Source organism: Chanodichthys erythropterus, chromosome 3, assembly GCF_024489055.1.
Source record: "Chanodichthys erythropterus isolate Z2021 chromosome 3, ASM2448905v1, whole genome shotgun sequence".
NCBI lineage: Eukaryota > Metazoa > Chordata > Actinopteri > Cypriniformes > Xenocyprididae > Chanodichthys > Chanodichthys erythropterus.
The window spans coordinates 27,263,394-27,279,724 of NC_090223.1; the positions used below are offsets into that span (position 1 = coordinate 27,263,394).

Consider the following 16,331-nt stretch of genomic DNA (forward strand, 5'->3'; position numbering starts at 1 on the left):
AGCTTCACTTTCATATTCATCAGATCATTCTGTCACAAGTCTTGCTGTGTACTGGTGCATTATGCTGATATACAAGGCACCCTCTTCAGGGTACAATGTTTGAACCATTAGGTGCACATGGTCCTTCAGCAATAGTTTGGTAGTTCAGCAGTGGATCAAGCACAGCAGTTATCCCTACAGTATTCCCTACTGTGCTTAATGCCATGATATTGCAGCCCAAATCATCACTGATCCAACCTGTTCTTCACTCCGGGCGGCAACAGTCCGGGTGTACACACCGTAACTCCCACGGATGTAGGAAAGACAGTGAAGATGGACTCAGAGAACAATACATGTTTCACATCGTCCATAGTAGTCCAATATTTCCTCTGCTGGCAGCATTGAAATCAATGTTTGGCATTGGCTCAAGTGACCAAAGGTTTGGCTATAGCAGCCTGACTATGAATATTGACTCCCGAGAGGAGTCAGGAGAGTCCAGGTGCACATTTAATTCTGTCGTGATCTGGGCAGATGCTTCTTGGATACAATCAGTACCTGGACATCGCTTTCAGACAGCTTCCTCGTGTTGTCAGTTACTCCTGTTGGATGTGGTTCGTTTGCCCACATTACCCTGGATACCATAGCTCTCCATACACCACAGACTTGTGGTCACAGATGAGGCAGCAAGACATGCACCAACAATTTGTCCTCTTTTGAACTCTGATATGACTATTATGAAGACTCATTAGGCCCATCACTCCTTACCTCACCCCAGCTTCTCAAATGTATTTATGTCCACCAATATAGAAACATTTAAGGCTTAAGAGTTGCATAATAAACATAATGAAGGGTTAGTTCACCCAAAAATGAAAATTCTGTCATCATTTACTCACCCTCAAATTGTTCCAAACCTGTATGAGTTTGTTTCTTCTGCTGAACACGCACACAAAAATATATTTTTTTAAGAACGTCTGTAACCAAACAGCTGATGGAAACCATTGACTTCCATAGTATTTTTTCTCCATACTATGGAAGTCAATGGGTCCCATCAGCTGTTTGGTTACAGACATTCTTCAAAATATCTTCTATTCCTTTTAAATCAGTCAAACTTAAACTATTTAAAACACCGATATCCAGCAAAGTTCCTCTATATAGGGAATTTGAATGTCATTTTAATTGTTTTATGATTTTTAGATAATTGTGTAAATTTGTCAATACAAAAGCAAAGGCCAAAGTGTTTGTCAGAAGGTTGAAACATCAATATTACTACACACCTGATGTATGAGAACTACATGTTGTCAAAATGCCACATAAAAGAGCACACGAAAAGTTAAACAGCTAGACATTTATTCATTGTCATACAGTTCTGAAGCGTCAGTCACAGAGTCGCACGTGTCTCAAAGCTCTAGTTCAATCTTCACGTCCATTTTACTTTTGTATGGTTCTAGAACAGGCCTGACCTCCTCAGACAAAAACCTTGTAACCTGAGAGAGAGGGAGTGAATTGAAGGGTATTACAGCCAACCTCATTATTAAACCACTGAGTAAATCATGTGATGAATATTATTAGGATAGTAGTAGTATGTCTAGGCTGAATGCGTGTACCTGTTGCGGGGCTCGGCCGATGAAGGTTTTGGGATCCAGTAAGGTGTTAAGCTGTCCTAGTATGGGGGTGAAATATGGATCAGCTTGAACCCGAGTCAGTAGGTCATTATCTCCCCCTTCCTGTTTGACCACGGCCGCAGCTTGCTGGGAAAGCACACGGATCTTCTCATGGCAGTCCTGAGTGTGTTTTCAGTACAGACAAGGATGTTAGTTAATGGTAAAAGGCACTATAAACATCTGCTTTGCTCACAAAAAGAATATTTACAGCAAGCAATTTATTCAAACATCTTGGGGTTGATTTGCCAAAGCAATTTGCAATTTTAATTACAAGACAAGATTTTTATTATATGCTGATTGTTCAGACCTGTCTGTTTCCTCCAGCTTTCACCATGGCCATGATGATGTTTTCAGTAGCCATGAAGGGCAGCTCATGACGGATATGCCTCTCGATCACCTATAAAAGAGATGAATCCCATAGGAATAGTGTAAGCTTAGGTGAGAGTAGACACCAAATAGGCTGGACAACAAACTCAAGCTCCTCTGACATTTCTCTTTAAAAATTCTCATTTTACACTTCTAATTCATGACTTGAGTTTTGTTTTGCTCCATCTTCCGCTTCCGCATTTGTCAATAAATCACGGATCAGAGGTCAATCTTCTGCCAGAACTAGACTCGCGTATGACCATTGCCGAAAGCCAGTAATTATAGTTTATGAAATATGGATACAAAAACACATTGCATTGAATCAGATGGCCTTTATTAACCGCCTGGAGCCGTATGGATTACTTCGATGATGGATGGATGCACTTTTTTGGGCTTCAAAATCACGAGTGCCATTATAAAGCTTGGAAGAGCCATTATATTTTTAATATAACTCCAACTGTTTTGTCTGAAAGAAGAAAGTCATATACACCTAGGATGGCTTGAGGGTGAGTAAAGCTTGGGGTAACTTTCATTTTTGGGTGAACTATCCTTTTAAGTAATCAGCTTATCACATAGTTAATTTGATAAAAGCTGATACAGATAATTACCAACCCTGATAAAAAACTTTTTAAAATATCTGTTGAAAAGAGATGTGTACTGCACACACACCTTAGGATACACGACCAGCCCTTCAGTGATGTTCTGCAGAGTGCTGAGGATGATGTCAGCTGTGAGGAAGGACTCGGGTAATGAGATCCTCCTAAAAAAGCAAAAAATAGTTGAGACAGGATGTTGGTGAGAGCCTAAAGTTATGTCTTCACAGAGCCAAAATGGTGCAGTGCCACATCATATTGTCAGACAACAGATGTCGTAACAGTGCCTGTTAGCGCTGTCGTCCAGGGTTCTTTCCAGCCACTGCACTGATGCAGTCTGCAGAGGGTCTGACACCAGCGCCATCAGGTGGCGAGCAAGACTACAGCAGCGCTCTGCACGCATGGGGTTTCTCTTGTACGGCATGGCACTGGAACCTAGAAACAGAGGAAACCATGACAGATCAAAGGCTGATTTAAAACAGGATCAAAATTCTGTCTCACATACAAACTCACCAATCTGCTCTTTCTCAAACGGCTCCTCGATCTCTTTCAGATTAGCCAGCAGACGAATATCAGTGCAAATCTACAGTTGAGAAAACAAAAACAGGTTGTTCTAATCAAACAATTAATGTTTATTGCTTTTCTGTGACCATTGTTGATTGTTCTAGCAGCTAATTTATAAGTGATCTCAGTTATTAGTGTCTGACCTTGTGTACTGTGGCTCCGAGGCTGGCCAGCACACAGAGTGAGTCGACATCCACCTTACGACTGTACGTCTGACCCGTCACCAAGTATGATCTAGAAAAATGGAGGAAGAACTGATTAACCATGTGCACACAAAAACATAAAATGTAACATTTAGCCAACAACATTTAGCATTTAGAAGCAAAATGAAGCATTTATTAAACAACTATACAGAAATGAAATAGCTTGAGCATACTTTTTAAATCCAGCCATCTCAGTGACCATCTTATCCAACTCCTCCACCTTAGATAGAAAACCGTCAAAAGTCAGTTCAACCATAGAATAAACCACAAAGATATGATGTTATTGGCATTTTTTCTCTTCATGCTACAAAACTGCACAATCTACAAAAAGTTTCAAAGATGCAATAAACCCCAAATACAATCAATGCTGATATTTTTGGGTAACAATGTCAATAGGAGTTAAACCTTAAGTTATAAAATAAGGGGGCATTTATGCAACAATATTTTCAACTAAAAATATAAAGTTTTTGGGGACTGAAAATGCAAACTTTTGAAAATGGGTTTCAAAGTCCAAGTTTCTGAAAACGATTCTGTTATCATCTCCATGTAAACTACAAAAATGCGAATCTATATGTCTATATGCACGTAGTGTTCCTTTACGAAGTGACATCGCCAACTACTGGCCTGGCATTGAATAATACAGCGATTTTCATTCGTTTTCACTGAGCCCTGTGAGCAGGGGTCATTTTGACAACATTGTCGTCTATACGTGAAAAAGACAAAGGAAAAACATTTCTGTTTTTAGTACATCGTTGTTGTGTAAATGTACCCTAAATGTATTTGTTAAAACAAAGATTAAAAAAATCTAATCAAAATCAAATCAAAGTTTATTTATAGAGCACTTTATAAAAACAGTAATTGTTTACCAAAGTGCTGTACAAGCCATAACCAGGATAAAATAATTTACACACAACAAAAATAAAAACATTAAACACTAACCAAATCAAAAAACATAAACAACAGTTCTCATACGGAGTTAAACTGAAAAAAAAACAAACAAAAAAAAAACACAAATTTAAGTTTACTATTACTTATCATCATGCACACCGATGGGATATTGCTCAATCAATACTTGGGTGAATCCTTATTCACATCCTCCTCCAAGTACACAAAAGTATATACTTAATTACACTTCTGTTCAAAAGACTGAGATCAGTTAAGATGTTTTAATATTTATGAAAGAAGTCTAACACTCATCAAGGCTGCATGTGTACAATTGAGTGAACACAGTGATATTATGACACATTACTGCAATTTAAAATTACTGTTTTCTATTTTAATATATTTTAAAATATTATTTATTCCTGTGATACAAAGCTGAATTTTCAGCATCATTACTCCAGTCTTCAATGTCACGTGATTTTTCAGAAATCATTCTATTATGATGATTTGCTGCTCAGAAGCATTTCTTCTTATTATTATTATCATCATTATCTTATTATAATGTAAACAGCTTCACTGTTCAATAGTGCTTAATATTCTTTGCTACATTTTATTAATGATAATTTAATGAATATAAAGTTTAAACATATTTATTTGAAATGGTCTTTACTGTCACTTTTAATTAATTGAATGCAACCTTGCTGAATAAAAGTATTCATTTATTTTAAAAGTTTTTAAAAATCATACTAACCACAAACGTTTGAAAGGTAGTGTATCTACTATGCTGGAGACAAAGTACACACTACTAAGTATGAAGTAAGCCAGTGTTAAGGCATAAAAATCAAATTCAGCTGTTGATTTTCTTCTCACTTTACCTTCTCATGATCCCCCTGGAAGAGCTGCAGGAAGCTGGCCTGAGTGCCTGTGGTTCCTTTGACGCCCCTGAAGCGCAGGTCCTCTCTTGCACGCTGAAGATTGCGCATGTCCATGACCAGATCCTGCAGCCACAGACACGCACGCTTCCCGACAGTAGTCAGCTGAGCTGGTCTGAGAAAAAGATGAGGATGAGGAGAGGGAAAATAAACCCAAAACCAGCCTAGTATTGTTGTATTAAATGAAGAAAAGTTGAAAAGAAGGAATATAAAAAGTCAGAGATTTGAAGAAAATTAATAATGTTGTATGGGTTACAAAATGAGTGAATGTTGAAGAGTGATAGAGATGTGTCAGAGATTAGATGGACAGGTCATAAATGAATAGAGGATGGGAAAGAAGAAAAGAAAACGGTAGAACAGTTCATTTGACATGCACACTCTAAACATGCTCTAATACAGAAATACTTATTTGTGAGGTTTAGTACACGCACTGAATCTTGACTTTACTCACTGATAGTGGGTGAAGCCTAAAGTTGGCTGGTCAGCGTAATTCTCTGCAAAGTTCGCCAGCCTGTCTATGACACGAGCCAACTGTGGAAGAGAGAACGTGTGAAAACAATAAACACTTTACTGCAGTGGATGGTAATTATGGAGGACTAGGAGTACCAAATTTATGGCCAAAGCATTTATTTGCATTTAAATTTTGCATGATTAAGGTATTATTTTATTACTGCATTTAATTAACATTTTAAACATTAAGTGAATAAACAATATTTTAACAATGCATTTATTAGTCAATTTGACAAGTCATTTATCAGTTCATTGTTTAATGTTACATTTAACTACATTTTTTAAAAATTATTTAACAGTTTTACACTTTATTTGTCAAAATAATTTACTTTTTCTGAATTAATACAGTACATTGATAATTGATTTCTTCATTTTCTATTTAAATGGCACTCCTAAGCACCATCATAAGCATCAGTTGTCAATTGTCATAAGCTGGAAAATATCAGAAAGTCAAACCTTGGGTAGCAGAATATCAAATCCATCACGCAGCATTATCAGATCCTACAAATGAAGCACAGACACATTTCAATAAGACCATTTTAAAATAATATACTGACTTTAGAACAACATGCTTTTTCTTATAAGGATTTTGCATGGTGCCTTATAATTAATCTTGATTTTAATTGCAACTAAGATTAAAAATGTTTTAATTCATGTTCGGTTGGCATATTCGCTCTATAGTCACTCTGCTCTGACAATTCCAGCAGCGCTTCCACTGAGTCCAGTTAATAGGAACAGATAGTGATGTGATAATATTTTTGCCTCACCGTGTTGTCTCCAACATAACAGGATGTGGCACCCAAGTGGATGATGGGAGCAGCGGTGGGACAGCAGTGAGCGAACGTGTGCACATGAGCCATGACATCATGCCTCAACTTCCTCTCTTCCTCTGCAGCCATGACGAAATCAATGTCCTCCGCGTGAGACTCCATCTCGCTCACCTGGGCGTCGGTTATGGGGAGACCCAACGCCTGCAGACAGGATATTAGAGCGATAAAGAGATGTATTAAAGTCATGATGAAACAGATTTAATATATATATATTTAATGCATGCACAGATAAATTGTTCACAATTATTCATTACATGCATTAGAACTGTGTTTCCCAACCCTGTTCCTGCAGGTACACCAACAGTACACATTTTCAATGTCTCCCTTATCTGAACCATATATTTCTGGTCTTGGAGTTTCTACTAACGAACTGATGAGGTGAATCAGGTGTGTTTGATTAGGAAGATTTGGAAAATGTGTACTGTTAGTGTGCCTCCAGGAACAGGGTTGGGAAACACTGCATTAGAAAAATACATTACATTTTCATGCATTTAAAATTCCCATTGTAATTGAAGCACCAAGTAGCAATATGTAGAAGCTTGTTAGCAGCAGCTTATGTTTTTTTCACATTTGAGGTATAACTGTATGTACTTTTTGTTGTACAAGTCTCATGAAATTCACAAAAACCATTAAAACTTCCACAAGGCTTGAAAATGTTTTATTTTCTGTGTTGCAGGACTACAAACTGTACAGCTCCATTCACAATATAGCAAATTCTATCATAGCTTATTGTTAGAGAAGCACAATACCAATATCATATCGGTTATCATCAGCCAATATCAGAGATTACATCAAATTATTGGTATTGTCAGTATTGGATATTTAATCATTAATGCATTCTCATTTCTATTATCTTTATCATTTATTATAATATCTTCATTGTTATTTTTAGCAAATATTACAATGAATATACATTTTTCATACTGTATGTTTTAATGTTGTGATATTTAACTTCACTTGTAACATTTTAAATAACTGATTTTATTTTTAATGTTTTATTTTATTTATAAAATTTATAAAATGTAAGTTTTAAATATTTTATTTAATTTTTTAGTTCATTTATCATTCTAAAATTATTATAAATATACATTTCAAAGTAATTATTTGCTAATTATATCGGCCTGTTTCATCCTTATATCATTTTGCTGAAACATTTCAATAGCATATTCGTTTCATCTTTAGCATTACACAGAGACAGGGGAAAGGTCAACCCTCAAGAGTCACTCTCCTGTTACCCTGACATTTACATTACTTATTTTGGAAACACACACTCATACGCTCTTTTCCAGGGCTTCGTCTACTGTTAGTGTGTCCCAAGGACTAGATTAGTAAAGTTCTGTAGCGTGACTTTACTTCCAGAGCAGCTAACAGAAACCTGTCTGTCTCAACAGGTCAGAGGATGACCACCATGTGACCAGACGACTGTGTTCAATTAACATAATACTCAAGCAGCCTTTACTTGGAGTTACTGGGCGCTCACACAATCTTAGTTCTTGATTTCTATACACACTTCAAACAAACAATCAATGCAAGCCTTCACATGTCAGCAAATTCCACCAGTCTAAACCAGTCAATAATTTGATTTCTAATCAAGTCGACTATTGTTAATCTCAGCAAATTGAATATCTTTTATCTGAATTTGAGAGTTTGTTTCTAATACTGATTCATACATTATTATCTAAACTGCCGAGTTACTGTGAGCTTATGGTTTGACAGATATAATGACCTTTAACCTGACATATACAGAGCTAGACATGACAGTTATAAAACAGAGATATACGTTTTATGGACTGCATACAAAAATACAGTAACGTTACATCAAATTAGCATGGCACTATAGTTTTAGACACAATAATATAGCAATGTTTTGCATTTTGGGAAATGTACCATAGTAAAGTTATGAATACACAGATGAACCATGTACCAAATACCATAATTATAGTAGCCATTCAGTATCATGGAAAATGTCAAACTGTCATTATTATTACAATCTCCAGCCATCCTATAACCAACACTTTTGAGGTACTTCTGTTTTGCTTTGTTTTTCTGTTCATGTACAATGGCCACCATGTAGTATTGGAAATGGTGAACAAATTTCAGTACTAAGGTAAATATTAAATAATGTACAATGATATTACTATGTAATTCAATCAGCGTACCATGGTACCACCATAGTACTTTTTGTATGGGCAAGGTTGTCAGCCTGGTCCACTTATTAAGCATTAAACATTAAAGCACAGCTCATGTCCAACCTTTCAAACTATTTTTAGACTAAGATAGTTGGCAACTTGAGATCTCCACTCACTCACTCAAGGTCAAAAACTTAAGACAGAATCACACTTGGCATTCAGAGGATCACAATAACACAAAGCATCTAACGTATATAGAGAGCCTATAGAAATAAATGCAGGACAAATAAACAGACCTTCTCGGCCTTAGCGAGATAAATCCACAGTTTTCTCCAAGTTGTGAATTTTTTCCTGTCGCTGAAGTTATAGGCCATCTCTTTGCTGGCGTACCGGGACACCAGCGGTGAGCGGTATTTCATGAACTCGTCCCCGGATCCCTCCATGCTAGCAGCGGTTCAGTGAAGAGCCCAACACAAGACTGCAGCACGCGGATATCTCTTGCAAGTTTCCAAGAGAAGGCAAAGCATACAGGATTTACGACAGTTGTAATAGTTTGACGGCACAGAGCATCATGACTTCTAGCAAGTGGACGCCATCTAGTGTTTCTGCTTTTATTGTTACTAGCCCATGTCAAAACAGCAAACCCTAAAGTAGCTATCCTTTGTATAGTGCTGCCAAAAATGAAAATGTTGTCATCATTCACCTCACCCTCAACTTGTTCCAAACCTGTATGAGTTTCTTCTTCTGATGAACACAAAAGAAGATATTTCGAAGAATGTTGGTATAGTATTTTTTTCATACTATGGAAGTAAATGGCTTCCGTCAACTGTTTGACTATCAACATTCTTTAAAATATCCTCTTCTGTGTTCAACAGAAGAAATAAAATGAGGGTGAATGTGACTAGCCTACACATGCCACGATTTTAAGTCCGGATGTCCCATTCAGAGATTTTCAGAGATAACAAATGTTTGGAGGTTTCACCATGACAACTCCCTCTCTTTGGTTTTTAAAAAGGAAATTGCCTGAATGATCAAATTTAGCACTCTTATGGAAATATGGTAACATTTTGTTATTATCATTTAAATCTGACTAATTTTAATTTTTTTTGTTGTAAATAAACATCTCAGGAAAAACATTATGGGGTTTCAAATCAGAAAATGACTTTCTGGGGCATCGATTTCATAGGGGACACCAGCAGAACTTACAGCATGTTTATCAGGCATTTTGGGAGACACAAGTAAAGTAAGTACATATTAATATTCCTATGAAAGAGATATTATTATGAAAATGTTGCCAAGTTATTACTCCCATTATTACACTTCTTTTTTCATTACATGTTGCCCCAAGAACACATTAATAAGCAAATGATATACAGTGTATACAATGTATAGAACTGGACTACGCATGGCCAGTTTACATATATTGCATAAAGTAAAATAGTATATCAAATCATTCTGATATATCTTTCAAAGTTGAACATTGTTTTTGCCGATATGTCTTTTCATGTGTTTTTTCAATAACTGAGTCACGCGTCCTCTACAGAGGACATAGCATAAAATATGAATAAAATATATTTTCTTACGCTCCAAACAGTCTAATGACATTAAAAAAAAAAAAAATAATAATTTTAATTTCTGGTTCTCAGGAGCATATTCACAAAGCATTTTTGTAAAAACAGATTTTAAGATGAGTACTGAAACTTTGTTGAAAATGAAACAACAAACCCTAGACTTTGAAACTTGTAAGCTTTTCAAATTAATGTAATGTCCCTTAATTAATTACTTAATTATTTTGTTTATTTATTTGTTCTGATTTTTTACAACTATGTTTTCATATAAATATTACTGTTCATACTTACTAGACTGCTGTATAGCCTAATACACTAGTGCTTTCTGTATGCTGACACTTTTAAAGCAATAGAAGGAAGAAAAGCTGTCCAGTGTTTGCTTTACCTGCCCCAGTATTTCAATGCTGCTATGTTTAGGTCATTCTGCAGAATCAGGTGGGCGGGGCTAAACTGGATACTTCCATCTTTTCATTGGTCTAATGACAGCTTTTGCTCCACCCCCAAACTCAACACTTCACAATGAAAAAAATAGGAAACCACTCCACAATTATTATTTGTTACTACCTAAGAATTGTGGGAGGTTGCTTACTGTATCATATTTGTCAGACTCAGCCCACTTACTCTCAAACCACATATTGTCTTTCTCACTCCCTCCTTATAGCCCTCTGCTCTCTACTTTCCTCTCTGCAGCTCCTTCTGCTTGTATCATTTCATGAGGGGAAACAAAGTGAAAAAGAAGCAAAGAGAAAGCTTGTGAGGGGGTTGTATAATCTGAAAATCAGTGGGAGAGTGAGCAAAATAGAGTAGGAGGGAGATAAGAGGGGAGAAAGCCATGTTTTGAGCACAGGCAACTGGCTGCTGAGACAAAACAGCAAGACAGAGAGAGAGAAAGAAGAGGGAGAAAGAGAGCGAGAGCAGGAGGCAACGGACCAGCTAGACACAAGATGGCTACGGTCTCTTCTGATTTAAATGCTGGTAAGTGATATTAAACTTTAACTTCATTCTTATGTCAGACAATCTTCCACTTTCAAATCCCACCTACACAGACAGCTGACTCACTTCCCCTCTGCATTACATGTGCTTCCTGTGACTCTGGGGCTTTCTAATGCAGACAGGAGAGTCTCGGCTGTTGATTAGTTTGCCATAATACAAAAGCAGATGCCCACACAAATGTTACTGAACCTGGGCCCGTATGTATAAAGCCGCTCAGAGTAAAATTTTAGTCTTAAGTGTGTCAAAATTCTAAGAATGATGTAATTTTACTCTTATTCTTAGAATTAAGAATAATTGTGATTCATAAAGGTTCATAAGTGTCAAGACTAGGTCTTAGCTCCTAAATTATTTAAGAGAGCTGTAGAGGTGTCTTAACCTAGTTAAGAGTAACAAGATAGCAGCAAATGCTTTCCAATGAAGATATGATGTATTTGAGTTATATGATGACATGGAGTTGATAAAATGATATAAACTTAATTGTCAATTCTTTTTGTAACTGACCTAATAAGAAATGTAATAACTTTAAAATAAATGTAATAAATAATACTTAAACAATAATTAATATGTTTAATGCATTTTAACACATTTAAAGGTGCTATATGCGATTTCTCAAATTCGTTGTTGAACACTGTTGATATTTTAAATAAACAAACCCACCCCTCTCTTCATTGCTCCGCCTCAAACTCACACTCCAATCCTAACCCACCCTGCTCTGAGTCGGTCTCGAACCTCGGCCCAATCACTGCTGGCATATGCACTATCAATGACGATAAACACCTCATTCTCTAGCGACTGTCAGTGTGCAGTAGTTTACCTGCAAAACTCTCACTATCTGGCCTCTGTTACACAGGTAATGCGAGTGGATGTCTGTTTATCGCAGCTGACGTGAAACAAAATGCTTAATGAAAAATAAAGCGCAGATGATGAACGAATGACAAGGAAGCACAAAAGATGAACATACAGTACACAAGAGTAAATACAAACAAGAGTTTCTTGTTAATCGCCAACAATTTTGCTTAAACCATAAAAATATGAAGAAAATATTTTTATTTTTATGTTTATATTATTTAAATGTTTTTAAATATGACTACAACATAATCAGTTTTTAATATTTAATTGGTTCTCTCTTGTTTTTGCATGTATTCAGAATTTCTTTGCATGACAGACTGGCCAAAAATAATTGAAATTTCATTTCATTATCACACATGAAACAATTGACTCCAAGCACAGCTATTCATCAACTTCACTGACTTTCCAACTGACCATCAAACCATGTGGCAAAATAAAGCCACTTTTATGTTGACTGTGGGTTTTCCTGCAGTTGTTGGAGCCATTGATGAACTCATGACACATCATTGCTCTAACTGTAAATGAGGAGACATATATCAATAGAAAAAGATTCCACCTCAATACTAATTTGTGATAATTTTGCACAATGCAAAGCTATTGCTTTTAAATAAATGTAAATATTAAAACGTTTGTGTTTTTCTTTTTATTGTTTTATATAATAACATTAAATGATTGGTATTGTGCTGCTGTGACTTCACCCTTCCAGGCTCACTATTGGCTGATTCAGAGGTTGAGGGCAGCCATTTTGAGTTGACATCATTGTAGTCCTTAGTTCACAACACTTAAGTCAGCACTTAAGAATCAGTCTTACACTTTACTAAAAGTTGCTTTTTAGCTTCTTTATAAGTTTCCTACTCTTAGAAAACTCCTACTCTTTGCTAAGAATTTTTTGACACTTAAGTCAAAACTTAAGACTATTCTTAAGAGCATTTCTGAGAAGCCCTGATCTTGGTTCAGCATTAGAATGAGATCCTAAAGCTAACGGTTAGGGTTACTTAGTAGAGGATGGAGACAAGCTGTTGAAACTGATGCAGCATTGCTGGAACTATTATCATATGCTGGACTGTACCAAAACCAACAATGACAGGACACAGAACACTGAACATTTGCAGGAAATAAAGGAGATTGTAGCAGAGATTTGACAGAAACCTGTCTTACCTGTCAAATGTAAGTGTTTTAGATTACAATCACAAGACTGGTTACGGTTAAGGTTATTTAGAAGGACTACATGCACAAGTTTTCAATTTATACTACAGCAGTCATCAGCAGATTAAAAGTATATAGTTGTAAATGCTCTGGGGTTTCTCAGAATGTCGGTGTTTTTATTGTGGGTGTAGTCTGCATGGACTGAACTGCAAGTAGTTTTGATCACCTGCAATATAATTTTCGCTTTTATCTCTATCTCTCAAAAGCAGAGGGATCCTCTCCACCCATGCGGCGTCTACTGTTGCTGGGGTTCCAGGGCTCTGGTAAGACCTCAACACTGAATACCATCTTGAGCCAGGAGAAAAACCCATCTGACAATTCCCAAACAGACCAACAACAATGGGTAGACATACTCACCTGGCGACTGTTAATCATTGACACCCCTGGATGGAATCTGAAAACCGAAGACACAACCGATGAGACGGAATCAGAGAACCAGCAGTCCATCATTGATCAATGTTCTCCTGGTCCCCATGCCCTGCTGCTGGTGGTACCCATCGGAGTTCCATTCACTGAACACCACTGGCAATGTCTTTGGTCCCGAGTTAGGGCACTGGGAGCAGGAATATGGAGGCACACCATGGTTTTGTTCACCTGTGCGGACCAGTTGCCGCAGGACAAGGGTGTGGAGGAATTTATTGTGGATGGCGGGGCAGCACTGCAAAGGCTGGTGCAGAGGTGTGGCTGCAGGTACCATGCCTTGGACAACACCTGCTCAGACAAAAGTGCTCAAGTTGCAGAGCTTTTACAAAAAGTAGAGGAAATGGTTCAGGAGAATCAAGGCTGGTTCTTTGAAATGGTGAGGCCAAGCCTTGGATACGATGATGAAGAGATTGAAAAGGAAAGAGAAGAGGATGGAGTCTCAGAAGTGGAGAGGACAGCAGCAATGTTTAGATCTCCACCAAGAGGTGAGTTTTGTCTGATTCATTCTCTTGTACCTTTGTGTTGCTATACCTTTAGAGAATTTCTCCTTAGAACATGCGAAGTGCATTTTCATCATGTGAACTTCCTTTTTGCAATCTCTTTCTTTTTAACAGAGTTACGGGTTCTGTTAGTAGGCTGGCGTGGAGCAGGTAAGAGCTCTGCAGGTAATCTTCTACTGGGCTGTCGTGTGTTTGAATCGGGACGCCCCACTGAGGTATCTGTCCGTCGTCAAGCATTGGTTGCTGGTCGGCGCCTCACAGTTGTTGACACACCAGGTTGGGATTGGTTCTCCGTCCAGCGCACACCCAGCAACATTCGAAAAGAAATCAAACAAGGGGCAGGGCTTCTCCATCCTGGCCCACATGCACTCTTACTGGTTATACCTGTGGTCTCGACCCTCACTCCCAAAAAGAGGCAGGCCCTCAAGAGCCATTTGGAAATGTTTGGCGAGGAGGCATGTCTTCACACACTGGTGCTGTTTTCATGTGGCGATTGGCTGTATGGCACATCAATCGAGGATCACATCCAGCGGGATGGAGGTGAGCTGCTGAAATTGATGCAGCATTGCTGGAACTGTTATCATGTGCTGGACTGTACCAAAGCTAACAAGGATAGGACGCAGGTGACTGAACTATTGCGGAAAATAGAGGAAATGGTTGCAGAGAATGGACAGACACCTTTCTTACCTGTCAAATGTAAGTGTTTTGCATCTTATACTATTATTATTGCTGGTTTTCACATAAGGTTATATATTCATTTGCTCATATGAATATTTATCATATGTAAAAACCTGATCTTTGCATCCTTGTTTTACAGTAAATCAAGAACTAGATGAGGAGGAAACGAGTGGAAGATGCATTCTACAGTGAAATATAAGGCAACATAAAGTGCAGCTTCCATTCACACTGTTTGTATGTCATCTTGATAGAATGCAAAGTGAATTTATACTAGACATTCTTCTGATTTTTAACTTCATTGTCAGTTTGTTGACACTATCATACATTAGACTTAAAACCTACATTTCTGGCTTCTTGAGCAATGTTAAGATTTAGTCACAAGATTTTCATTAAGTCTTAAATTAAGAACATTCACTTTTGCTAGAAGCACATAGCACTTTCTAATGACAAAATCTTTACATAAACCTTTTTTTTTTTTGTAATCCTTTGAGCTAGAGACCACAAATAACAGTACACCTACTCAAATATTGATACTATCCCCAAAAGCATGCATTAGTTTCAGAGCTGATAATTTTCAAGTGTTATGTAAATTGCATGGTGGAAACAAACCAAATTACAATTAATTTCCAGCAGGACTCTCATACCTGGTATTGTACAGTAATGACACAACCTCATCGTGCACATTCAAGAAGTGTCATATAATATTTAGTAAAACTCCATTTCACAAACCTAGAATATTGCTTCTGTGTAGTTTGAATGTACTCACTCTATTATAAGTCTAAGCACATTGGGATTATGTGCACCTGGATTCTCGAATATACAGTTGTTCTACAGACTGAACTGAATGTGCCATTGAGCACCTCAAGAACATTCGGTGGTTTTTTTTGTAATGAATTTGATATTAGCAACTAAGAAGGACATTTCATACTTAGGGTTGTGATGAGAGTATTATATTATATCTAAACACATTTACCAATATGTGTTGAGCATTCAGGGCATGGCTGTTACTATTGCATAGTAATATTTATCTTGCCCGCAAATATTTGACACACTATGAGAACATACTATGAAATCCCAAGTGCATGGGCAACCATATCAGCCTCAAATGCGACATTAAACTGGTTTGACTGAAGACACTGATGACTAAAGAGTTTATCTTTTGTATGCTTTTCACTTCATATTAATAAAGAATTTTTTTGGCACATCAAGAGTTTTGTCAAATTCAGCTTCAAGTTTGAATTTCCTCAATCTCGATTTGTGAAATCTTACAAAACAAAAAGAACCCCATTTATTTTTCTGCCATAAATGTAGTTGTCCTTGGTCATGAGGTTTGACACAACAGTGGGGTTATGTTATTAGTGGACATTGCTTTGGCCCAAACAGGCTAAATGAACTCCATCAATATCATATGACCCATTTATGGAGGTAGTGATTTTTTTGTTATAACCAATTTCACAAGAACTAA

General features: G+C 37.1%; 2 protein-coding genes across 2 annotated transcripts; one reads left to right on the forward strand and one right to left on the reverse strand.

The window, feature by feature from the left end:
• Window positions 1–1,317: 1,317 nt before the first annotated feature.
• adsl (adenylosuccinate lyase) lies at window positions 1,318–9,156 on the reverse strand. The gene is made up of 13 exons (XM_067381591.1): window positions 8,946–9,156; window positions 6,458–6,661; window positions 6,147–6,191; window positions 5,632–5,711; window positions 5,124–5,295; window positions 3,540–3,586; window positions 3,307–3,397; window positions 3,113–3,182; window positions 2,887–3,034; window positions 2,676–2,766; window positions 1,948–2,037; window positions 1,584–1,760; window positions 1,318–1,463 (listed from the first exon to the last, which is right to left on the reverse strand). Exons 1-13 carry the CDS (start codon window positions 9,090–9,092, stop codon window positions 1,377–1,379), a joined length of 1,449 nt encoding a protein of 482 aa, XP_067237692.1. The 5' UTR covers window positions 9,093–9,156; the 3' UTR covers window positions 1,318–1,376.
• Window positions 9,157–10,915: 1,759 nt separating this feature from the next.
• si:dkey-110g7.8 (GTPase IMAP family member 8) lies at window positions 10,916–15,993 on the forward strand. The gene is made up of 4 exons (XM_067381593.1): window positions 10,916–11,192; window positions 13,472–14,173; window positions 14,303–14,884; window positions 15,006–15,993. Exons 1-4 carry the CDS (start codon window positions 11,162–11,164, stop codon window positions 15,056–15,058), a joined length of 1,368 nt encoding a protein of 455 aa, XP_067237694.1. The 5' UTR covers window positions 10,916–11,161; the 3' UTR covers window positions 15,059–15,993.
• Window positions 15,994–16,331: the final 338 nt, after the last annotated feature.

Bases quoted from the DNA above. Each gene is read 5' to 3' on its own strand.
- adsl (XM_067381591.1), bottom strand. From the start codon at position 9,092: ATGGAGGGATCCGGGGACGAGTTCATGAAATACCGCTCACCGCTGGTG. The intron at 5,712-6,146 runs GTTTGACTTTCT...TCTCTTCCACAG, and splicing joins TTGATATTCTGCTACCCAAG to TTGGCTCGTGTCATAGACAG. The intron at 1,761-1,947 runs GTCTGAACAATC...AAACACACTCAG, and splicing joins AAGCTGGAGGAAACAGACAG to GACTGCCATGAGAAGATCCG.
- si:dkey-110g7.8 (XM_067381593.1), top strand. From the start codon at position 11,162: ATGGCTACGGTCTCTTCTGATTTAAATGCTG. The intron at 14,174-14,302 runs GTGAGTTTTGTC...TCTTTTTAACAG, and splicing joins GTTTAGATCTCCACCAAGAG to AGTTACGGGTTCTGTTAGTA. The intron at 14,885-15,005 runs GTAAGTGTTTTG...CTTGTTTTACAG, and splicing joins ACCTTTCTTACCTGTCAAAT to TAAATCAAGAACTAGATGAG.